This window comes from Xiphias gladius, chromosome 19 (assembly GCF_016859285.1).
Source record: "Xiphias gladius isolate SHS-SW01 ecotype Sanya breed wild chromosome 19, ASM1685928v1, whole genome shotgun sequence".
NCBI classification, from domain to species: Eukaryota; Metazoa; Chordata; class Actinopteri; order Istiophoriformes; family Xiphiidae; genus Xiphias; species Xiphias gladius.
Genome location: NC_053418.1, coordinates 4,154,305 through 4,178,962, shown reverse-complemented (window position 1 = coordinate 4,178,962; position 24,658 = coordinate 4,154,305). Strand labels below are relative to the sequence as shown.

At 41.6% G+C, this 24,658-nt stretch overlaps 1 protein-coding gene across 1 annotated transcript in view; it reads left to right on the top strand.

Moving 5' to 3' along the window:
• The first annotated feature begins 504 nt into the window (after positions 1 to 504).
• adamts3 (ADAM metallopeptidase with thrombospondin type 1 motif, 3) overlaps positions 505 to 24,658 on the top strand; it is a 138,514-nt gene continuing 114,360 nt past the window's right edge. Inside the window, exons 1-3 of the mRNA XM_040155627.1 lie at positions 505 to 570; positions 982 to 1,003; positions 8,843 to 9,282. Of these exons, the coding sequence (XP_040011561.1) occupies positions 511 to 570; positions 982 to 1,003; positions 8,843 to 9,282 (522 nt within the window). The 5' untranslated portion in view covers positions 505 to 510. The remainder of the gene's footprint in view (positions 571 to 981; positions 1,004 to 8,842; positions 9,283 to 24,658) is intronic.

Here is a 24,658-nt window from a genome sequence, read left to right as displayed (position 1 = left end):
GACGTCACACAGGGCTGGTCCTGCCGTTTATTAGCCGGGGGGAGCCGAGCGCCAGGTCGCGAGAGCTTCACACTGCAGCTCTGTCCGGCCAGCGGCAGAGGGGATGTCCTGCTAACTTCACCAAAACTTTCTAGAAAAAGCTCAGTCAACAGATTAAAAAAAAGGAAAAAAAAAAAAAAAAAAAAAAAAAAGCCAAAAAAACCAAAAAAAAAAAGCCAAAAAAAAAAAATAACACTGACTGACTGACAAAGTGTCGCAACTCGCCTCACTCCTGTTTTAATGAAACTTTATAACTACTTTATGTCTTTTTTTTTTTCCTTTTTAAAACTGAAACAGAGGCACTGCCTCCACATCCACTGTGATAAGTTTTGAATGAGCCGGGTCACGCTTGCGTAGAGAGTTTTTCCTTTTTCCCGATTTTTCTTTTCCCTTTTACTTTTTAATTTCTCGTTGGGATAAGGATTTTTTTTTTTTTTTTTTTTTTTTTTGCTCTATCACTTAAGACTCGTGATGGCTGCCCTGTCACTAGCGTTACTACTTGTAGGATTTGTATTGACTTCAGCTGACGAGGTAAGTGACCGTATCCCTTCGCCGTTGCCTCACTTGACACGCAAGTGTGCGCAATTTTTTTTTTTTTTTTTTCTGCCTCTTAAACCGCCTTTAAAATGAAAGAAATCCGGCTGTAAATCGGAAAAAAAAAAAAACAATTCTCTTGTAAACTGTCACGTTTGCCTGGGTGAACGCTTCCTCTGTGAAATACATGTTGACGCTGCGAACGCAGGAGTTCAGCCTGTTACATAAGACATGTAAAATAGAGGCATTTTCGTTAAACTTTTACAAGCAGCTCAGCCCTACGGTAAACTGCTGCGGGGCGGTAGAGCTGCTGCCGCCGCCGCCGCCGCCGCCGGACATCTCAGGCTCTCAGATCATGATTTCCTTCTGGCCTGTGCCGCATTTAACGAGCTTTTTCTTCTCTTACAGGCTGGTGGAGTAGATAGAGAGGGTAAGTCCTGTTTACTTGTTGCCGATCTTGTTGATACTTAGATCTAAGCTGTGAGAAAGTGGAAAGAGATTTTCCTCCAAAGAAACTCAGTAGAACAACTTGGTGCACTGAGATCAAAGTGGGAGGGGAGTTTGTGTGTGTGAGGCTCTGTAATACACCCCCCCCCCCATTCCCCTCAACACACACACACACACACACACACACACACACACTTACATTTCATGAGCAAACTGCTTCAAGGGCTTTGTTATACAGGAAAGAAAATTCCACTTCTAAATCCTGCACATCTGTTATCAATTCTGAGGTTAGGAAACAAGTGAGCTGCAACAGTGTCCACGTTGGATCCTCTTTCAGCCGCCGTTATCTTCTGCACACCTCAAGGGCCCTCACGCAGCACCATGACAGGCAGCTGAGCGCCGTCGGGCTGCAGTTGAGCGTTTGTGGTCAGCCGCCGCCTGCAGTCTACCACTGCTGGCTCTGCTCGGCCATTATCGGGCTTGTAAGCAGCTAATTCACCCATTTAGTGTGGTTTCTATTCATTTTTTCACCCCCGTCTTTGCCTCTTCCACAAGTTAAAGTCCCCCGGTCTCATGCTAGACCTGTTTGTATGAACAGATTTGTTCTTTAGCGGTACGTACGGGTGATTTGGGGACGATTGCAAAAGTATAGTTAATTTCCTCTGGGCTGAATCAGTGGATGAATTGTTAAACTTGTTGCATTTTCCTGTTGGTTCAGTTTTCCACTCAGACGAATAAAAGCCAAGCAAAAAGGTCCAGAAGAAGTCACTATGACTAATGATTTTGCTCATGGACATCGCAGTATGCAAAGTGCACTTGACTTCGTTCCACCCGGTCCACAGCTCGGATGAAATGTTTACAGCTGTATTCAAAAGTGGTCTGGGGTCCCTAAGACAACAGCTGACATCGCCGAATTTGTTATGATATCGTCTACTGGTTCCCAACAACAGGCCTTTAATCTACATGACGTAAAGTTCTTTTATTCACTCTTTGGTAACCTTTTCTGAATGGAACCTAAAAATAGAGCAGAACAGGTAGCCTTATATGGCCGTTTAGGGTTCTTATATTTCGCATACGTCCTCACGAGCAGGTGGCATTCACCTGGATTTAAAAGATACATTTCTGCTGTTAAGAGAGTTTGGAGAATCTGACATGAAACACTTCGACAGGCAAAACCTCACAGAGAAAAATTAGGAGAGGTTTGCTGTAAGTGTAGAAAAATGTTCTTTGGAGAGGCCCAATGAGTGCAAAGCAAATCAAAAGGGGTTAAGTTTACCAGTTAAGTTGCAAGTTTTCGACATACTCTTAATTGTTATCTGTGCTCGTTGGGTCGTCCAACAATCGGCAGCCGCTGCCTGTGGGATCAGCATCAGACCATCGAGCGGTCGAGCCAGTTTTACGTAACGTTTGGCCAGGTGTATAGAGGTGTGAGAGGAGGCAGGTGTGAAAACTGCTTTTTTAGGGTCAGAAAAACAGACCTGTTTTTCTCCTCTCATGTAAGCACAGCACGTCCATGCGACCCGGCGGTCAGGCGATCGTTGGCTGATGTTTTTGCAGTTTGTTCAAGTTCACAGGTTTTTCGAGTTGGGGTGATGCGTCACTCAGTCCTAGTCGGCACTAGTTCTTTGAAGGCTGTTGGGTGTATCGGGGCTCTTAAGGCGTCAGTGTGCTTCAGCTTAAGTGCTTGTCGGATGGTCGAATAGGGTCTAATATCCAGCTCGCCCCACACCTTTCTGACCTCGGCAGTGAGGCGCTGCGTCCAACAGGTTTTTAAAAAAACTTTCCAAAACGGACACTCTGACGATTATGTTGACTTTATGCCGTGATTGGCCAGGTGTGTGGACGTGGGAAAGTATGCACAACTGAGTGCAACATTATGAGTGCTTTTGAGGAGAGACTGTCCGAAAGTGTCCACCATTATCTCCCTTTGTAGAATTCATTTAATCTCATCTCTCTTTAGGCCCATTTCCCCACTGTTGAGTGGGTTCGTTGGGAACAGCTATGAACACTTTTGCCTTTAAGTGCGCGAACCAGTTCATCTGAAGTATGCTTAGACCATGAGCAAACGGCAGGCCTGTGTAATCATATTCGTGGTGGTGTTGGTTAAAGATTCTGTGATGTTTCCAAGTTCACAAGTTTGCGAAGATGCTAGATGCTGGATTTTGCTAGTGTGTCAGGTGTCAAAGAAGTACGGGCGTCCATACAGATTGGTGACAAATTAAAGGAAAAACCAACATAAAGGGTCTTAGAATGATCTTGTCCCATCAGAAGCATCTACAACAGTTTCAATGCTCCTTGGAAGATGATTTTTCAAGTTTCTGAACTCTGCTGGAGGGACGAACACCATTCTTCCAAAAGATATTCCGTCATTTTGATGGGTTTTGATGAAGCTGTCAGAGGGCACTGTGCAACACGTCACTCCAAATTGTCCTGTAGATACTCAGTTGAGTAGAGATCTGTTGACTTGGGAAGGCCATAATGCAAGATTCACATCATTTTCCTATTCATCAAACCACTGAGTTAGGCCTCGATTCGTTTTCCTTTTTTCAATGTTTCTTTACTTTGAGATTTTTCTGTTAATTTGTCACTCGTCTTTCTCACTAAGCACGAGGTTGTCATCATGCATGAGGAGGGTGAAGGCAGTTTTCCTCTGCTCGCAAATTCGGCGGCTTTTTTTTATTAATTCAACTTTAAAAAATGTTCTTTGCATTTGTGGTCTCATAAATTGCTGTTCTAAGTGGACAACTGGCCAAACAGATGTTGCACTGAGATGTATTTTTGCTGGTTTGATCACAGCGATTTAAAACCTCTACAATAAATGTCACGATTTGGTGTCAGACCCTCACAATCAAAGAGCAACGGCGTCTTTGGAAAACTGCCATTTTGCACCGATGTTCAACAATCATGCAGATGGAGAAATCCATCATAGCAGAGGCAGAGAGACTAATTCCTCCTCTCAGAGTAGCAAAAAATAGACTGGGACGCAGTACTGGTAGTAAAGGATGCCAATTTTTTGCTTTTGGTTTTTGTCTGCATGCTGGCTCTGCAAAACCAATCCAAAAACTTTGCTTTGCTGAGTGTGGTTGTACAATGCTGAATGGATATTTGCCGAGGAAAGAGGGGTCATGGAACCAGAAATTAATTGCAGTTGCAGCCATGAATCAATCAATACAATCAATTTAATGAAGCAATTCCCTTTTTTCAGACCTTAAAGTCTACATATGAAAAAAATAAATGATTATTATGATAATAATAATACAAGAAAGACAAAAAGAGAAAAATCCAGATCATTTTGCAAAAAAAAAAAAAGTTTTAAAAAATAGGCACAGAATCTGTTCAGGTGAACATGGGCTGGTCCTACACTTAAAGATTTGTCTTGTACCAAAGAATCCAAGGCAAAGTTTGTATGTACAGCTCAGAGTTCAGGAGTCATGGCTTACAGTGCTTCATAAACGACCACATGGTGGCGCTGTCGGTACCAGAAACGAATCGCATATTCCTCGGCCTATGGCTGAACGTTCCACCGAATTTGACATAAATCTCCCTCACAAATAAATGAATTTACAGGACTAATAACCTTGTTGTAGACAATTGGTTTTAGATGGCATTTTTTTCAGTATGTCATTTCTTGTGAGTGACTTCTATAACCATGGAAGTCAATGAAGAGAGTTAAAAACCTTCAACTTTAATGTTTGTAGCCTTGCCTATTCACTATGACAGAATACATCTTTTGAATAGACTTAGAAAATTTGAGACTATTTTTTTTTTTTCTTTTCTGGTTGACAATGAAGGATGTGTGCCAGTGGAATGGATGACCTTTTAGAAGGTAACGGGTAAAGTGTAACTCCTCGCTATTCACTGAATCTTTTTCCATCTTTCGCTCTAAACTGTTGGAATTTGTGGCCCTTTTGAGAGCAGCTACAGCTTCACAGTGTGTAACCTTATAAACAACAAACTTCTGGGTTTTAAAGCCTCTCAGTTTGAGGCATATAGAGACCAGTTACACTCCTTGGAAAGTAAACTTTTCTCTTTCTTCTTCTCTATTCTTTTTTTTTGTAACACAACATAAATGATTTTAATCCTTGGTTCAATATTTGCCACCCAGGTCAGTAAATCTTAGATTTTCCTTCGAGAGCAAATCTCCCACATGGCCCTGCAAACCAAAGTTCAGAGTAAATGTTCCTTTAAATTTTCAGGTTTCATACCCTCAACACTTAAATCAACAGCGCTGAAGATGAATTTGAGGCAGCAAATTTTCTGTAAATTTGCTCCAGCGCCATTTCATTAGCTAGGCCTGACCCAAACCTTTATGGATTACTAGGTTGTAAAAATATTTAAAGGCTTTAAAAACACTTTTTTTTTCCAACCAGCTTCTTACTCTGAGGAAAGGGGTCCCACGTGAACACAAATCTGTGGCTACCTTTTCTGTTTTAGTTCACTCTCACCGCTCTCAAAGCATCGTTTATGGTCACAGCAGGCAAAAAGCTCTAAAAACCCACTGTTCACTACCTGCTCAGCACCAAATGGCAGACAGACACAGTTAGAGACCGGCTGGTGAAAACAATGGAGCATTTAAAGAGTCAGATATTTCCCTCAGGAGTTTGTAGAGACCAAACAGAGCTGAAAGAGAGTTAGTATTGGACTTACATTCATCAGGTGGCCAGAAACAAGATTTCAAATGATCAATAATTTTGCTGCATAACTACCGAATGTGTAAATAAGCAACTATTTGTTCACCATATCAACATAAAAGTGATGATATGTCAATGTAATGTTCACGACTTGTTTCCGCTGCCCCCAAGCGGCCAAAAAACATCCGTTTTTGCTGGTTTAATATTTAAATTCTGTTTGATTTGTGGATGCTTGTGGTCGGTCAAAAATAATTGCAACCGTGATCTGATTTCATGCTGCACGGGGCGTGAGTAGTTTTGGACCTGACAGCAGGGCACATTTGAGGCTTCCTGAAGCGTTGGAGGTGTACAGCTCGTCACCTTAAACTTTTTTTCATTTAATAGTCAGGTTTTTTTTCTTGTTCCATTGCTCCCTTGCAAAAAGTAAAAATGCAAATGTAAATGTATTCAATAGCTATTGCAGAAAAAATACCAGCCAAAAGCATCAAAATAGGTTTTGAAAAATTATAACTTTAAGAAAAGATAACGAAGGATGTTTTTTTCCAAACTCTAACTTGGACAGTTGCTTATGTTGTCATAAATATTTAATGTCGTAGAGACACCAGATTTGAATCCAAGTTTTGATGAGCGATAAAAGAGCTGAAAATGCATTGCAGGTCTGAATGTACAGAAATCTGCTCTTTTCCTTCCTCTAAGTAGGGGAAGTGGCCCTTGAGATTAGACCTGGGCCTCCCAAGGATTAAGCAGTGAAACAACGCCCTTTCAAATACACTCTAATGAACCAAGCTAATTCTTGGCTTCTCTTTGACCCATGGCTCTATAACTTTTTCATCCCTTAAAGATTTGTCACACCAGCTCTCTCACAAAAAGCAAACTGTGGGAAAATATGTAATACTCTGTCTCAATTTGCATCAGCCCTACACATGTTGCACAACCTTTTCAGGTATCAATATCAAACAAGCACCTCTGTGTCATTCATGTTTGCAGAAGGAGTAAAGTTAACTTGATGTAACTGTGAGGTATTTGCTCTGTTAAAAAAAAGGCCTTTGATGTTTTTGCATGTTCAAAACGAGACATGTGCCAACAGTTTGCTTCACTTGTGGAGTTATGACAGAGGAGCGTTGTTTCCCATCTGTGTTAATCTGTTAAAGTCACTGGGATCAAGCTGCCTCCATCTCTCGAAGCTCAGTGTTTCATTTTTTCAGTATCACCTTATGATATCTGCATGTTTCTTCTCAAAAGCTCTCCAAATGCATGTTTTTTTTCTTTTTTTCCACATACCCAGAGGGTACACACTATGATTTGTAAAGCATGCAATTTCCTCAGACATGTAATTTGAGTTTCACCATTGACACCTGTTTGAACGTCTTTTAGTCAAAACCTACAAGATAATTACGGGGTGTCGATATTCATGTTACATTTTTTCCAACCAAAACCAACCAAAAATCTTTTGAATGTGTCTGCCATTGCACACATTTTAAGAAACAAACCAAGCTTGGGTGGAAATTTCCTTTCAACTGCAAATGTTTCGAGATTTTCCTTTTCCGCTCTATTGATTTGACCGCAAATTTGCCAATGAACATGGGCCTGAGGGTGGATAATTATTACCATCCAGTATAGGACGCATTTTTCGTGCAAGTTGTTTATTTCGGTCATGATAAAGGCAGTAACAGCTTATCAAGAGCTTCTGGAAAGACAATTTTTATTCTCTACACTCTGTAATAGCAACACTTCAGCCTGTAGTTGCACTGCCAGATCTAACTGCATCAAGGCTTAAAAGACACATTGGCTTCAGTCTCGATGAAATTCTGTCTGCGCTCATCTGTAATCGAGCGCAAGGCCATGCATAGAACAAGGATGGCATCAAAAAAAAAAAATCACAGGCTTCTCATTCATTTCAAAGACCAATGGATCAAGCATTCTGAGAGGACGGAATGCTACACACAGACTTCAGTTTTATACTTTGTTAGCGTGCAGGTGGCACTAACATCAGCCGTAATAGAAAAAAGAAAATTCTGCAAGGCGGCTAAGCTTTTACTTAGAGTTTTCAGGTGATGTGCGAAATTTGCTGTAGATTTGTGATATGCCAGCTTCCCCTTGGCATATCTGGCACTCGACCTTTGGGCGGCACAGCGTAGTTTTAACTTGTAAGCCTGTCAACGTGGTCACGTGTCCCAGTGGCAGTGCTGGTCACATCAGATGAGAGCTGTGACGTACAATACTATCACTAAGATTAAACATCCTTCTCTGAGAATAACTAATAACAGGTCATGTTGATGCATAATATATAAAGTTGGATAACCATTTCTTATTTCGTGGGCTATTTGGGATTGTTGTGGTAATGCAAATATAACAATCATTTTATAATAGTTTTTTAAAAACGCAGCATTTGAATGCTGATTTGGACATTGATTACCATGGCAAAAGTAGAAGCTTTGAGGATTGGAGGCATTTGGGTCGGCCTAAAAGATACCAAACGTCCCCTAGATCCAGCTTCTCAAATGTCAGGATTTGCTGCTTTTATGTGTTTTCTATAATTGTAAATTGAATGTCATTGGGTCTTGGACTGTTTTTCAAACAAAACAAGCGATTTATAGATGATACCTCTGACTCTGGAACCTTTTGATGAGTGGTTTTGTTTTGTTTTGTTTTGTTTTGTTTTGTTTTGTTTTGTTTTGTTTTGTTTTGTTTTGTTTTGTTTTGTTTTGTTTTGTTTTGTTTTGTTTTTGTTTTGTTTTGTTTTGTTTTGTTTTTGTTTTGTTTTGTTTTGTTTTGTTTTGTTTTTTGTTTTGTTTTGTTTTGTTTTGTTTTGTTTTGTTTTGTTTTGTTTTGTTTTGTTTTGTTTTGTTTTGTTTTGTTTTGTTTTGTTTTGCTTTTGTTTTGCTTTTGTTTTGCTATTTTATTTGGCAGTTTCTTAACAAAATGCTTTATAAAAAACATCTGATTGACTGATACTGAAAATAAATAATAGTTGTGGCCCTCCTTAGATCCAGTCAAAAAATACTGGCCCAAGCACAAGCCTGCAGAGTTCTGCTGCATGGAGCCACAGAGCTCAGAGCATCTTATTCTCTTCACATCACATGAAAATTTGGCCTGAAAAAGAAAAGTTGTTGTAGTGTGTTGTTATTTTTTCTACTTCCTGCCGCCTTGAAACAAAAACAAGGTCTCATTGTCTCTGTGTTGTTTTACAGACCAGCTGAGGAACCGTCTGAGGGAATATGGCCTGGTCACTCCCTTCAGCACCGACTCTCATGGACACTACCTGTCACACCTGCTCTCAGCTACTCACAAGCAGCGCGTCAAGAGGGAGGTGTCTTCTTCTGGTGAACCTGAACAGAAACTTTTCTTCAACATCACCGCCTTCGGGAAGGAGTTCCACCTCCGCCTGAGCCCAAACAACAGATTGGTGGCCCCAGGGGCGATGGTGGAGTGGCACGACGAGGTTCACGGATTCGGGAACGTCAGCGACGGTGCAGGTGATGATGCCAGTACAGGCGCCAACCACACTGAATCCAACAACGGGACAGAGAGGATACTGCGACGTGAGCTGCTAAAGACGGACTGCACCTTTATCGGTGACATCTCAGACATCCCTGGGGCCTCGGTTGCTATTAACAACTGTGACGGATTGGTAAGTCCTCCTCTGCCATAAAGGTCCTTAGTCTAACACCCCCTCAAACCCTGTCTTTTCGTTACAAAAGTGCCATGACCTTATCAAGTGACACTAAGTGATTTTAGATGTCTGTGACTCCTAAGTTTTGGCCTTTCTTTACGTCAGCACTCGGTATTTTTACAGCACATTGTTCTTGGAGATATTCTTCAGGCGGGCAGATGGAATAGCTTTTTGTACAGAAGTTTGTCACGGGTGAGTGGTCATCCATTGCACCCCAAAACCCAACGGATTTTTCCCCCCAACCTCTTTCCAACATAAAACACGAGTATCCTTTGTGCTCCACAAAAGTCTGCAGTCCTATCCTCCCCATCACCCCTCATAAAACACTTGAACAGTAATTGGGAAATGACCTGGGCCCAAATCTCCTAGAGTAGGTCAGTGAAACATCACTGCATTCAAGGAAAGACTCACTTAGCCAAACACAATGTCCTCAAATGAAGGTCTCTGTTGAAATGCTGCAGATTTTTGAAAAGCAAGACAAATGATGTACCATAACTCTTAATTCCCGCTAGGGAGTTCAGAATCATCACGTTAAAAAGATAAAGCTGGTGTTGTTTTGCCATTTTATTATAACAGCAGTTCTGCTGAGGAAATTGAGCCACAATGAATTTATCCTGTTAACAAGTACTGACTTTGTAGCTGTGGTCAGATACTGTACTGCTTAAGTGTACTTTATTCCCTAAGAGGAAACAGGTTTTGCGACTCCTGCACTGAATTTTCGCTGAACTGCAGTGTGTTTGTTTTCATCACAAGACAAGAGCTGGTGGTAAAAAAGTAAGAGTCATCTCATGTCTTGATCGTTTCGGTGAATTTAATCCACACTGAATCAACTGACAAATCTGTTTTTCAGAGTAAAGCCTTCATTTGAGCTTTGAACATAATAGTTGACTCCTCTCAGCTTGTCAAACTATACAAAAGCATGTGCCCAGGCATGATGTCAGCAATCAAAAATGCAGCCACAGAGTCGTTTCAGACTGAACTACACTCACCAACAATAAAAGAATGTATCACCCAGTGCAACAGTGTGGCTCCTTTAGGTATTTTTAGCCATACTAGGGGTGGAGCTCTAGGAATGACAATGTGATCTGCCTGTTAGTCCACCACTTTGATCCAGATTAAAGTATCTGAGCAGCTATTGGATGGATTGCCATCAAAGTTTGCACAGATATTCATGGTCCCCAGAGGGTGAATCCTAGTGACTTTGGTGATCCTGTGCAAAATTTTGTACAGACATTTGCGTTTCCTAGGATTTTTGGGTTTGAGTGAAATATGTCAGCAACTGTTGGACGGATGGCCATGAAATGTGATACACGCATTCATGTCCCCCTGCAGGTTGAACTATCGTCAGTTTGGTATCCTCTGGCTTTTCATCTACCCCCGTTAACGGCTCAATATTTTCAGTTTGTCATATATTTTGTACAGTCCTGCTTTTTTTTGACCAAATACATGGAAAACTAATGGCATTCTGGATTAAACTATGCTGTACTGTGCATGCTAACATGCTGAACTGAGACGGTGAACACGGCTAACGTTATACCTGCCGAAGATCAAAATGTTAGCATTATCGCTGTGAGCATGTTAGCGTGGTGACATTGGCATTTAGCTTAAAGCACTGCTGCCACTAACTATAACCTCACAGAGCAGTGAAAACGGCTGCAAACTCTTTGCCCTGTTAATGAATAATACTAACAATGGAGGTGTATGAAGGACAGTCGGCCCTGGCTGCACAGACATTACTGGTTAGTAAGATGAATTCATTGTTGGTTTTACTTTCTTCAGGGGAATTTTTGACAGAACACAGAAAGTAACACCGGCCTTATCTTTTGAATAATATGACTTGAGAATTTACGGTACCTCAGTGTGCCATGCAGTTTAATCTGTTAGATTAAGGTGTAACGGACTATTAGGGTTTAAGTTTGCACTGGTGCTGCTTTTGTAAATGTGCTGTACCTATGCACAAACCTGACTGTAACATCAGCCTGCACTGCCCTTCAGGACCGCTTCAGGAGTGCCTCAAGGACTTACAGTTAAACATTTGTGAAACATGAATGCAAAGCCTGGCGGTCTACATTTTCTTAGATATCTTAGTGTGTGTGTGTGTGCGTGTGTGTTTGTGTGTGTCCCCTCAGGATGTGATTCTCAGGATAGCCAAAAGGTGCTCTGCAGGGGTTCACTTCATTCTCTCCACATTAAAACCCTTGTAACAAGGCAGCACATGTTGAGAGAGATCCTCACATGGGTGGGGTGGGAATGTCAGGTTTTGACATTGTTGCTGGCCAGCAAAAACTGGAGCGAGTGTGTGTTACTGACCTGCGTTTTTTTTTTTTAAGATGGTGGGAGGAGATTTTCTTGAGAAATGGGCTGATTTCCCAGGAATATTTAAACGTGCTGATTTACAAGAAGAAAGCTGACAGGTATTGTTTTGGGATTTGCATGAAACTTGAGTCAACCATCGTATGACGTCAGATGAACAACATACGATATCTCTTTGCAGATGAAGGTTAAAATCTTGCAGTGATGCTCTTGACAATAGAGGACATTAAAAAACTTCTTATGCAACTTCCAACCCTCCCGCCATTGCAAATTACTATAACCATAATCATAATTTATGCACTAAAACAGAGGCTATAAAGTAAGGAAAATAAATCAGTCATACACAAATACAGAGACATGTCAAACTCACAAAGTGACAGCATTCAATTAATTGTCATCTCCGGCTAATAAAAGCTACAGTAAATGCACCTTAAAAGCATGTCTTTAATAAATAGTGTTAGCAAGGTGTTTTTAAAATTCATAAAGATACTGCTAATTTGAGCTCTTCAGGGAGATCTTTACGTAATTTTAGGGAGCCTAAAATGTAAAATTCACCCGGAAATGACAAAATGACTGCTCCAAATATAAAAGTAAACATAACTAGGTCAGAACCTAGTATATGGCTGGACTGTGTACGGTCAGTGTGTGAAATTGAGGAATTGATGGAGTTGAAAACTGTTGTGGAAACCCCTGTAAACAACCACTTTCAATGGAAAGTAGCTAAAGTCACTAAATGTTCCTAGTGATGCAATACACTCATTACCATATTCATGATATCAATACGCCGTGTGTGCATTCTGCCGAGTGTCGGCCAGGTCGGCTGGTCGGCTGGTCGGCCCTTTATGTGTTTGCTTCTCTCCTACTTACTGGGCTCACATACACAGTAATTTAATGCAGCTGAATTCCCAATAAAGCTCTTCTCATTTACATGTTCTTCTGTTTCTGTTGTCAGACAACGGAACAAGTATTAAATAGTAATTGGAATGCGGCCCATTAAGACGACATGTTAACCAGCAGTCACTTCCAAGCCATTTCCAAGCTGCTGCTCTGCTCTGATAAAATCCTGACTTAATTGCTGCGACGTGATCTGACAAAATCACCATATACCTAAGAAAGACCACGGCTGTGCTGTGATTTCGTCTATATTTACTGATGACATCTGATGACATAATTGAAACTGCGCCAATTTCATTCAGCGGCCAATGGGGAAACCTCAAGAAGCGGCCAGCCGACCTATGGCGTAACTTCATCACTCAGTCAGTCAGTCAGCCGGTCATAGGGCCGGCCCCACGTTTGCGGTCCAGCCAAAAACCAGATTTAAAATGCTCATTTAGACCCCTTAAGAAATCTACGAATAGCATTTGTGAGGCTGAAGGTGTGAAAACAGTTTTGGGGTGAGGCAGGAATAAACAAAGTGGCGTCAGTCCAAAGGAGAGGAGACTAAAATAGTACGTGAGCATTTTCCTGTCTCTAAAGATCCCATGGAATAGGCACTTGAACTTCCCAGTAAACAGGTCATCTTCAGTGGCGACCTCACGCTGAACTAGAAGGCTTAACCAAAACGTTCAGCCCATTAGTGTTGCAATTAAGTAACTTATTTTCACTATTCATTAATTAACTTGATAAATGAATGAGAAGTGAAATCCATCAGCAAAATCGTTGCTGATTGATTTAATTCCAAAAGCTGGAGAAAATGCGATTTAGGAGTTTTAATTTGAATTAGATTGCTGGTCGATCTTTTCTGAGATTTTTCTGCCGTCTTGAAACAAATTGTAAAATCTAAATGTCAAAATAGAAAGAACAGAGGCAGAATTTACAATATGAAAGTATCAATCTAACCACTTTGCTGAAATGAACAACTGCAACATCTCTGTGCGAAATCCTAAATAGAATCGCTGAAACTATTACAAGGGCATTGTCAAACACACGTCCTTAACAAAGACAATGCCAGCCAGACCTTCAAATCAGTCGTCTGCATTGCAGGATTTTTGCCATTTCCTTTGATTGGACCAGAAGGAAGCAGTTCATCACTTGGACGGATTCAGTCTTTCGTCTCTGAGACATTTATAGTTGAACCTCGCAGGGGATTCAGGCCTGAGAGGGGGCCACACAGGATGTGAGAGTTTTTGCTTTGTAAATACTGTTGTGGCAGGATGTCACTTTGAGGACGCCAGCAGCCATCACAGGTCAGTCGCTTTGCCCGGTGGAAGGATGATCTGAGAGGGCTGCTGCTGCTGGACAGCACCGTATGATAGTGTACCGTACTGTCAGTGGTTATTTTAGTTCATCAACAGCAATGGTCACAATTCACTCTGCACTCCCTAGTTCTGGAGGCATTTTCTGAACTGAGGGGGGTTTACTGTAAACTGCGATGATCAGTGATCTGTTACAGTAGGAAACAAAACAAAATTCGGATGTTTAGGGACATAAAATCAATAAAATCGTTAAAAGCAAAAAATTGGGAGATAAAATTGGGTAAAAAATGAGTTCGTTCTGTTTAAAAAAAGGATTATTTTTGGTAAAAATCAGCGAAAATCGAAATGTGATCAGCCTACACTATACTATAGCACGATACTGTGCTAATTATACTTTACTCAGCAACTTTCCTGTTTGGTCGTCTGACTGCTGTAATGCAGACCACGGTCATCTTTTTTCTTGTTTTCAGCCTAACTGCAAAGCATGCAGGACTGCACGACTTGACATCAAACACTCACCAAACCAGCGGTTGCTGATGAAAAAGCCTGTTGTTGAGGGCCAGCGGCCTTTGATCTGAAGTGGTAGCCGTAGCCCGCGCTAGGTGTGTGTTTTACTGTTTCTTAATTACAGCCAGGCTGCTGTCTGGAAGTCTTTACTGCAGCAGGCAGGCGAGCAGGCAGGCAGCCTGACTGCTGAGCACTTTCGGGGCAAGTACTCCCTCAGCTTCTGCGGCAGCAGCGTGTGTGTGTGGTGGTGGTGGTGGGGGGGGGTTGATCTTTGCTAGCCTGCGTGGGAGACAGCCTTCATGTTGCGTGAATGTCAGAGAAACCAGGGAGAGTGGTTTCTTGATAAGATCAGATAAAAAATATCATTACCGAGCTCTGTTTTCTGCTACTTTTAGTCTTATGTGAGGACCAGAAATGAATCTGTCAGGGTCACAGCAGGGGGCAGAATATGGTGCAAGGCAGAGTGGGAGAGGAAGAGTCTGTCGGCCTGTCGGCCCATTTATTTCTCGTGTTCACAGTAATTCAGGATTTGATTTATGCTACAAACCTGGATCATTTCCCAACTCTGATTTAAATTTTTAAGGTAGGACTTCTTGAGCAGTTGTTTGCAAGCGGAAGCCTACATTATGAGACTCTGTAATGGCCAGGCTGATGTTTTTTCTTTTTTTTCTTCTTTTTTTTCTACCTCTGTGGGTGGTCTACCTACTTTAAAACACATGGACTATTTTTTATTGTTAGCCCCTTGAGATGAATTTGTACATGTAAAAGAACCAAATAGCCTTTCACTCTGTTAAATGAACTTGGAATCACCTTCATTTGGTAAAATTCAGCTTAACGAGGGTCTGAGGACCAAAACATCATAAATAATGTGAGTATAAGTGGCTTTCTCTTTGATTTGACCTCCTACCAAAAAGAAGAGTCTAATATCTTGATACCTATACTTAGAACTGAAACAGATAGTCGATTAAACCATTAGTCAGTCGACAGATGATCAAGATAATCAAGGTTTAATGAAAAGCGATGAGCAGTGTCCTGAACGCTTTGGTAGAATAATGATTAAAAACGAACTTTCTGAATGTTGAATTTGCAAAAAAGAATTCACCCACATGTGGATACATGTTCTTCTGAATGATTTCCTGTGAATTATCTCTGATATTTGCATGCGTATGATATTTGATCATGCATGCTGGTGTCTTGGCCGGAATGAAAGTCTTAATCTCGGTGATTTTGTCCAGCAGTTGACTTGTCTTGTTTGTGAAACTTCTCTCAAGCTGAGAAACACTGCGCCCTTGTGTGCTTCAGAAACTCTCTTTGGTGTTCTTTGATATTTCAAGATTAACGTAAGGACCTTTTTATGAAGATCAGTTAGTCTGGTAAAGAGCCAAAAATGTATAACCCTGTGCCCAACTTCTGTATCTTATACATGTAAAGATGAAAGAGCAGACATACAAGCTGGGCTCAGTCAGAAATCTTAAAAACGTGGACTGTCTTTTCAACTTTTTCAGTTTTTTTGGAAATATGGGCTCCAAGAAGGCATTTGCTTCCGTTTATGGGAAATAATGACAGTGTTTGATCCTTGAAACACACCTGGTCTGTATGGAGGTTTTAGTTTAAGGGACGGCAGCTTTACAAGTACAGTACGTCCATCGTAAACACCCAGAAGAAGGAGGGACGCAGGCTGAGCTGAGGATGGTTGGTCATGTCAGTCTTGTTTTATTTTTTGTTCACGTGGATGAAACATACAGCACACGACTTTTCAGAAATAAGGATCAGAGCAAACAACGAAGGAATGCGACTGACCTCAAGATGTCAGATGTGTGTGTATACTGTATCCTCCCCATCCTCCTCCTCCTCCTCTTCCTCCCCCAAATTCTGGCCTCACTTCATGTACACTCGTGCTCGCAGGGTTCCCTTGTCACAGAGTTGATGGTTCACATACTGCAGAAATTTTATTGTGGAGTCATTACCCTGAAAGGCAAAGAGGGGAAGCTTCTCATGTCTGATGTATTTTTGGACCTAAGGAATCTGGACATAATCTCTGGGTCTGTTTTTTGTCCAGATATGCAGAGCAGGGAAGATGATCGAGGAAATTAATAATCTGCTTCTAAAGTTAATTTGAGATGAGTAACTCCCTCACACTGTTTTAAATAACGTAATGGGTGACGGCGATATTTTAAACTTTGTGAAAATACAGGATGTGGTTCATACTAGACTTGGACATTCAGCAGGACAAACCAAAAGAGAGAGCCAATAAATACGAATAAATATCCATAAAGCTGCTTGGAACTAATAGAAAAGAGACACTTCCGAACTTGCCTGAGGATCATCGGGTGTTTAAGTTTTCTTCAGTATCAAGGTAATCCAGTGACAGTTGTCTCTACATCCAATGGGTACACTGCAACCAAAAACTGGCAGTAGCTAATTCAGCATACTTTTACTGGCACCATTTCGCCGAAATGTAAACAAATAGATGCTAAAAATGGGGCTCAAAAGAGAATAGCAGTACCTAGCTGACATTACAGCAGCCCATTTATGAGCGTTTACGTCACGTAGCTCTCCTGTCGTATTGGTTCCCAAATAGGCCTGTAGGTTGATGTTAATATGTTTACGTCTCTTAGATTAGCAAAAACATATTCAGTTTCCTCCATTTTCACATAAAAGCTGAATTTCACACTGAGCTGATAAAATGCAGGAGAAGGAAAGATCTTACCACGTAAAAAAAAACAAAAAACCTCAGAGACTCAATTCAAAATGCAAGGAAGTGGCCTTAAACGGGATTTCAATTACTGGAGGAACAGCGTGTTTGCTGAGAAACAGTAGGTAATTTTGGCTGTAATTATTACAGGGGAAAGGGGTGGGGAGAGGAAAATGATCCACATACAAGCTCCGGACTGGATTGAATTCACGGACAAGGGCAGGTAATATTAAAATCACCCCACTTCCCCAGGAGAAGTACATCCCGTCGGAATGGGGCTCTCTCCTTAGATACCATTTAAGTCTTCTACTCAGCTGTTTTCTTCTGTTGTTAGCCGTGCTTGCAGTGTGGCTCTCCGGATGACAATTGCAGTCTACCACGCTCAGACTAAACTATCTCAACTGCTATCAGATGGTTTACCATGAAATTTTGTCCCAACGTTCGTGGTTCCCAGAGGATGAATTGTCACGACTTTGGTGATCCCTACGACTTTTTCCTTTACAGCTACCATGAGGTTGACGTATGCTGTTTTGAGTGAAATATCTCAACAGCTGTTGGATGGATTGCCATGACATTTGGTACAGAAACATATGTTTGTGTAGAATCGGAGTTACGTGACATGGTGGATGTTGTAAACTGGCTAAAATTGTTTTATACCGCACTATTTATAATAAGGTATCTTCTATCTCTGGTTGTTTTAGACCATTGCAGGCAGCGCTGCAAATCAATGAGAGGAATTGCTCATGGCAATATGCATCAGTGTGATGAAATACCTTGAGTTGGTAGGTATGTAATCCACTTAATTAGCCATGTACGTTTATGTATGAGGTTTTACAGCATAGTACTGTGTTTTAGGCCGTATAGTAAAGTGAGGATGCTTTCAAAAATAATTGCATGAATAGTTTTTATTTATCAATTAATTTCATACAAAGTGAGGTAAACAGAAAAAAGCTAAATCAAATAAATTTATGGTGTGACCCCCCCCCCCCTTTGCCTTTAAACCAGCACCAGTTCCCCTCGGTGCACTTGCACACAGTTATTCAAAGTACTTGGCAGGTAGGTTGTTCCAAGCATCTCGGAAAACTTGCCACAGTTCTTCTGTGGATTTAGGGCTGTCTCAGTGTCCTCTGTCTCTTCATATAATCCCAGACTGACTCCATAATGTTGAGATCAGGGCTCTGTGAGGACCAGACCATCTGTTGCAGGACTTCTTGTTCGTCTTGTTGCGGAAGATCGTTCTTTATGACTCTGGATGTTTGGGTTTGCAGTCCCGCTGCGGAATAAATTCAGAACCGATCACATGCCTCCCTGATGGATGAATAAGAATCCAAACATCTCAAGTGGCTTAAACTTTGCACGGTACTAATGTACACTAAACTAATGTACAGCATTGTGAGTGAGTGAATGAACTAATGTTGCATCCACCAGTTTCATTTAATGCTATAAAAAAAGTCAAAAATTAAGTAATTTTGCCTCTTTTGGAATGAAAAGGAAGGCTGGGATGCAGGCTGTATTTTCTTAATTCAGAGTTGTTGAGAAGTCATCCAATGTAAACATCATTGGCTTTTACAGTCCCAGACTCGTCTTTGTAGCGACAGATATGCTGTAGTAAAGTGCCCCTGATCTTGAATCTGGGTCAGGGATAGAAAAATGGAAAATGACATCCCTCCTTATTGTCACTGCACTGCGGACAGATCGTGATCTGAGCGGTCGAACCGAAATCTGTCTGATTTGGTGCCATATATCCATGTGGCTGAGAACTGCATGCAGGTTTTTCCCATTCCCGTTGATTACGGAACATGAGATCTGTGTCACGTGTGAGAGGGGGAAAATAAAATCTGACTTGCGCACTTTCAAATGCAGCATGAAGCATGTCCACGGGGCCATGAAGTACCAGCTTTTATTTCATCATGACAAACAAACTGTAAGCTGCCTGGAAATGCCTGAAAGCAACCATGAAATACTGCTTCAGCCGCACTCGTTTGTTTCCATGAAGCAGGACAGCTGGAACAAAATCCTCCTCTTACCCTGTGTTGCATGAAGGAGGATTATTTTTTTCAGCAGGCCTTGGCAGATGGACCGACCGATCGACTGACGGATACAGAGAGACAGAGGGAGAGCTGACCTGAGAACAGCCCTGACTGGATGTCTGACTGCCGATGTTAACCTTTACCGCGCCGGAGGCTCTGTAAAACTTGGCCAACTCTTAATGTGTGTCATGTTGCATAATCGGCTCTGCCAGCCAAAAGGGTGAGGCACTGCTGTGTCTGTGGTGTGTGAGACTCACAAGTGTAAACACACCGCAGGCCTGATGGGTAATGCATCAGTCGGACTGTCCTTTTCAGAGCAGAAGCCTGCCCGTTGGAGGACATTTTAGCTGAAGCGCTCTCCGTCTCCTTCACCGTCAGTCCAACCAGGCAGTGTAGCGAGGAAGCGTTTACAATGCTGAGATTCATGAAAGAGGGACAAAATTCAGTGGCCTAAACTTTTGGCCTCGGAGACATAAAAGAGCATTCTAGGAGCAAAGAGCACGGCTCCTGACATATCTGGAGCTGCTGTGGAGGGAAAAAAAAGCAAAGAAAATATCCTTTTTGATTAGAAAAAGAAAGTGAGCCAGTTCCTCTTTGCAGTGAACTGTAGTCGGGCACAAGAGCTTTATTCACTAATAGTTCTTAATGTTCCTTGTTGACTTAGCCAAGGCTTGTTGCAGAGGCTTGACCCCAGAGCTGTTTGGGTATATGGTTTGAGGTACAGGAGGGGAGGCACACCAAGATATGCAAAGCCAAGCTATTTCTTCCAAGTTTTCTCCTCAGCAGTCGAGGGTTCAGTTCAGTGTTTACTGCCGGGGTGCTTTTATTGATATTTATGTGTTTAAACATTTTTAATCAAGACCTATATAAACCTAAGGAGAGCCCACATTTTCTGTTGTCGTTTCAGACAGACATTGAGAGCCATTCACCGGCGTGAGGTTTTATTTTAAGCCTTTCAAGTGCGGACTCCTCACCACCTCCTCAAAGCCGTCTGTAAATGTTTGCTCCGTTCGGTGAGGCAGCACAAAAAGACAGACTTGAAATAAATTCCTATATTGTTTCTCAAAGTGCAGCCTGTTTCACCTTCCTCTACCCTACACTTTTAACAAAAACTCTCCTGAATTTCAAGTCAGTATCTCTAAACTTTTTGTATTTGACTTGCCGGTATTTTATTCTTTTCAAAAACTCTTTGGAAGGCAAAAAACAACTCTGCTTAGGCACATCTGAGGTTGAACTTAAAACACAGAAATACAAGAAAAACGAAATGTATTGAGGATATGGATAAGAGGATTTATCATGTTAATTTTCCTAAGAACACTTCTAAAATAGTTTTGCAATCTCCACCTCTTCTCCGGGGGGTTGAAGACTTTCAGTGCCCCCTTTACAAATCACAAGAAATTAACTTGTGTATTTTTTTCCCCTTAAAGTCTCTTAAAGGATGGGGATGAAAATGGCAGGTAATGATGACGAAGGTTTGCTCACATTTTTGAAAGCAAACACACCTTTGAACAACACAGAGGGTGAAAGGTGGCAGTGTCCTGGCTGAATCCAGACCTTTTTTCAACTAGCAGTACCTCAACTTTTTTTTTTTTTTTTAAACGAAAGCACGTTCATACCAACCTCCTTAAGAAGTTTAGACTGAAAGAGACTGTTTTTTAAAAACTGGAGCCCTTCAGCTGAATCCCATATGTTTTTTTTGGCAGACAAGTGCTGTCTGCTTGGCCGGGGCTGATGTTGGGGATATTAAACTGATGGAACACAGGACTCTTGATCCCTTTTTTGAAGGTTGTGTTTAGGTATCAACTGGCTGAGCCTCTGTCAGACACCTGCCATTGTCTCCTCTGATACTGGATATCACTGAATGCTGGATGTCAAAAAAAAAGAGTGCCATTGTAAACCCTTGAGATAACAGAAGTATTTTTCAGGACTTCAAGTCTTGCATGATGTGAAAGTGTGTTTTTGGAGTCAGTTTTCAGAGTTTTCACACTATTTATGGGATTGATACCTAATAATCACCCACAAGGCATTTTATCTTACACACTTTCCCTCTCAGAGATAGCTGAGATGTATTTTCCTGATGTTTTTGCTTGTGAAAGAGATTCCTGGGTGATAACTGTTAAAAGGACCTATTGTGCTTTTCCTTATTTTCTGTCATATATATACATATATATGTATATAATGTTACTGTATCAGATGTCCATATTAAACGTGGCCAAAGTTTTAAATAATGAGGTAAACTTATGTAAAAGTAATCGCTGAGAGACAAAAGCTCAGGTGTCAGACTGGTCTGAATTGTAGGTTTCCAACGGCTCTCTCTGCTTTCTTTGTGTGATCATCCGCTCCGGGCACGGCTCGTTCTCCCCAAACAGTCAACTTGAGTGGTATTATAGGCATTTAATGTACTCCAGCGTGAAAATAACCTCTGGCGCAGGTTTACTGTACAGTTACGACAGCAGCATAACGTTTTACTAGCAACGTTAGCTTTTTGTGTTTCCTGACGGCAGACGCTTTCCACCTCGGTCGGCATTTTAGCGCATTTCCCACATGTCTAACTACTAATGAGGGCATACACAGAAAAATGTTTAGATACGGATCGTGATCGAAAGACTAAATCCTCCGTTGTGTCACACAAAAACCGGGTAATGGGCGTAATATTTACCAAACAGAGAGGTCCAGCTGTAATCTTTGTTGCTGCAGATGTTCGTGCCGTCCACGCTCGTATTCAGGACCGGATTCGGGCTCGAACACGAACGGAGGGATTCGAGATGTTGCTGCTTCCAATCAATCACGTTCTGTTGCTTAGTTTTAGTTACTAGTTACTTAGTTTTACAATTTGCTTTCAGAACCTCCACATCGGTAAGGGGACGAGAAAGGCGCGCTGCCCCTCTGCAGGCTTCCGAGCGTTCAGCCAATCAGAAGAAAGTGGGCTTTTAAGGAGGCCAGAGCTAATATTGTCTGTTTCAGTCAGAGACTCAACTGAGGGGCTGCATAACAGGCAGTTTCAGATATGTAAAGACTTTTTTAAGCTGTGAATCGTGGAAAAGCTACTCTAGTGGAGTCCCAGAACAAAAACATAGAGCTGGAAATGAGCATAGTGGGTCCCCGTTAAGTAGTTTTAATGAGGCTGAAGGGATGTTTGATTGTTGTACGTGCAGGCCTGTTCAGATAATTACATGCATGCTTTGGTCCAAACATGAGCTCACCTGAAATTGACCTTGGTTGTATTCAGGAGATTAAATTAAATCTTTATTCACGGTAAAACCGACTGCTTTGAGGTTATGCTGAGTATCCCCTATTTTTTGTCGGCTCTTTTTGAAATTTAGCCTCGATTAAATTTTAAAGGCTTGTAGCACCGCATGGCCTTATCTTTGTGAGTTCATCCACTTCCAGGGCTGCAACTTGTTGTTTTTATAATTAAATTCATCAATGAGTCTGGTGGTTCGCAACCTTTTTCTTTTTACAAACTTTTAAAACAAAGCTATGTCTCCTCAGGCCCCTAATTCGTCACAACTGTGGCTCAGTGGGTAGAGGGAGTCGTTCATTGATCGCAGGGTTGGTGGTTTGATTTCCAGCTCCTCTGTCCACATGTCAAATTGTCCTTGAGCAAGACACTGAACCCCAAGTTGCTCCCAGTGGTCAGGCCTAGTGCCTTGCATGGTAGCTCTGCCTTCATGAGTTTGTGGTTGGGTGAATTAAAGACAAATTGAGAAGTGCTGTGTCTTTTGAGATAGAAAAGTGCTATGTAAGAGCAGTCCATTTACCATTTTAGCTGGAAACTTTTGTCACCAGTTGGATGCACTTATTGAATATTTATTTGAACAATTATTAGAGCCCTGAGGAGATAAAGTTATCCAGTAATCCACAAGCTCCCCTATCCTGTTAAACATCAGATTTATATTCAGGTTTATACTCAGGTTTATGTTGTGAACCTTTGTGGGGGTGTGGACCTTTCCTGGAAAACCACTGGTTTGGTCTGGTTTCCCGTGGCACTATATGAATTAAAGTGGATTTGAACAGATTGGGATTGCAACATATGATTATTTTAATTATCCCATCAGTCATTTAGTCATTAAAGTGCTGGGAAATAGTGGGGAAAAAAAGCCAAGCACATTTTGCTACAGCCCAAGGAAATATCCTTAAATTGCTTGTTTTGACCAACCAAGATTGAAAAAAACCCAAAGGCTTTGAATTTAATTAAATTAAACTGATTAATCTGTTAATGTTTTTGGGGGTTTTTTTTTTTTTTAGCACTAATCAGTCTCTTCTCTTACTTTGCAAAGTGATGGTCTTTAAGCACAGTCACAACTCCTCAATACATATTGGTAGTTACATTTTCAACTGCTCAGTGACAAGACAGGACTACCTGACAAGTCCTACTAAATTTAGACTGGCGGGGTGACGTGTTGCCTTTGCATTAGATGTTCTTATTGCAGCTCTGCCCCAAGTAGCAACCTACCGGCCCTCTGTTGTAAAAGATGGGCCTGTGCGAGATGCCAGATTGTATAGGTCAATCAGCAATTTACCAGCAGTCAGCCCAAGTACTGCGGTTTAAGTGCCTGCTTAAAGTGTTTCTGCGGTGAGTCGGTGCAAGGTGATGATGAAGCCTTTCATTGTAGCGAACCAACTGAACTCCATCACTGATTGAACAACAGAGGAGACACGGCAGAGAAGAAAAAGCAGCGCTCAGTGTGGGGCTGCACTGGGCCAACCGGCAGCGTGAGATGATTTCCAAGACTAGTGGTCGATTCCTAACCCTTAAAACAGATATGAAGTCCTTAAAGTGCCATGGATGAAACTATAACAGCCACTGAGCTTGCGTGTCAACAGATCCGTTGCCAAGACAACTGAGAAAACTCCATCTGCTGATGAAGGCTGTGTGAGATGGTTGAAAGCTCACTTTTGACAAAAACGTTTTCTTATTCCTTTTCATATCACCATCGAAATAGTTTCTTACACGGTGGTTTCCAGCTACGGTTCTTATTTCTTGGAGCTCACCTGCTTGATTCGGCTGATCCAGAGTCTGTTGACTGGGTTCAGTAGTTTAATGGGCCAGAGAACTGTCCTGAGTGATTATATGAGCCCTCAAAATGCATTAAAATGTCCCGACTAATGATATGAGCTCAGGGGATTTGGGACTCATGACCAAAGGACAGGGGAACTGTTGCAGTTTTAAGCTTTTTCTTAACTTTACTTTTAAAACCATCATCAGGAGCAGGCAAAGGTGTCGGGAACCAGTGGCTAATAAATAGTGGCCGTGCCAGCTTATTGCTCATTTTCATCAGTTAGGGTGACGATATCACAGGCCTAAACTGCTTGCGAACACCCAGAACCCAGAGTTCTAAATTAAAGCCTGAAACTGCGGCAGTGATCCTGTCCTTTTTAGGAGTAGCTCCACTCCTGCATGTTTAAATATCAGTGGATCTCCAGGTTTGAATTCTTCTAAAGCAATGACTTCTGAGCCAGAATGTGACCGTGCTAACCGCTGGCCTCAAACAGTCACGCTGCAGAGTTCTGTCACTGACAGATAATTGCATCTCCGCATAAAATAATCACTCAAGTATGTCCGTCTTTAAAAGGAGGTTCCCCTGTGAGTG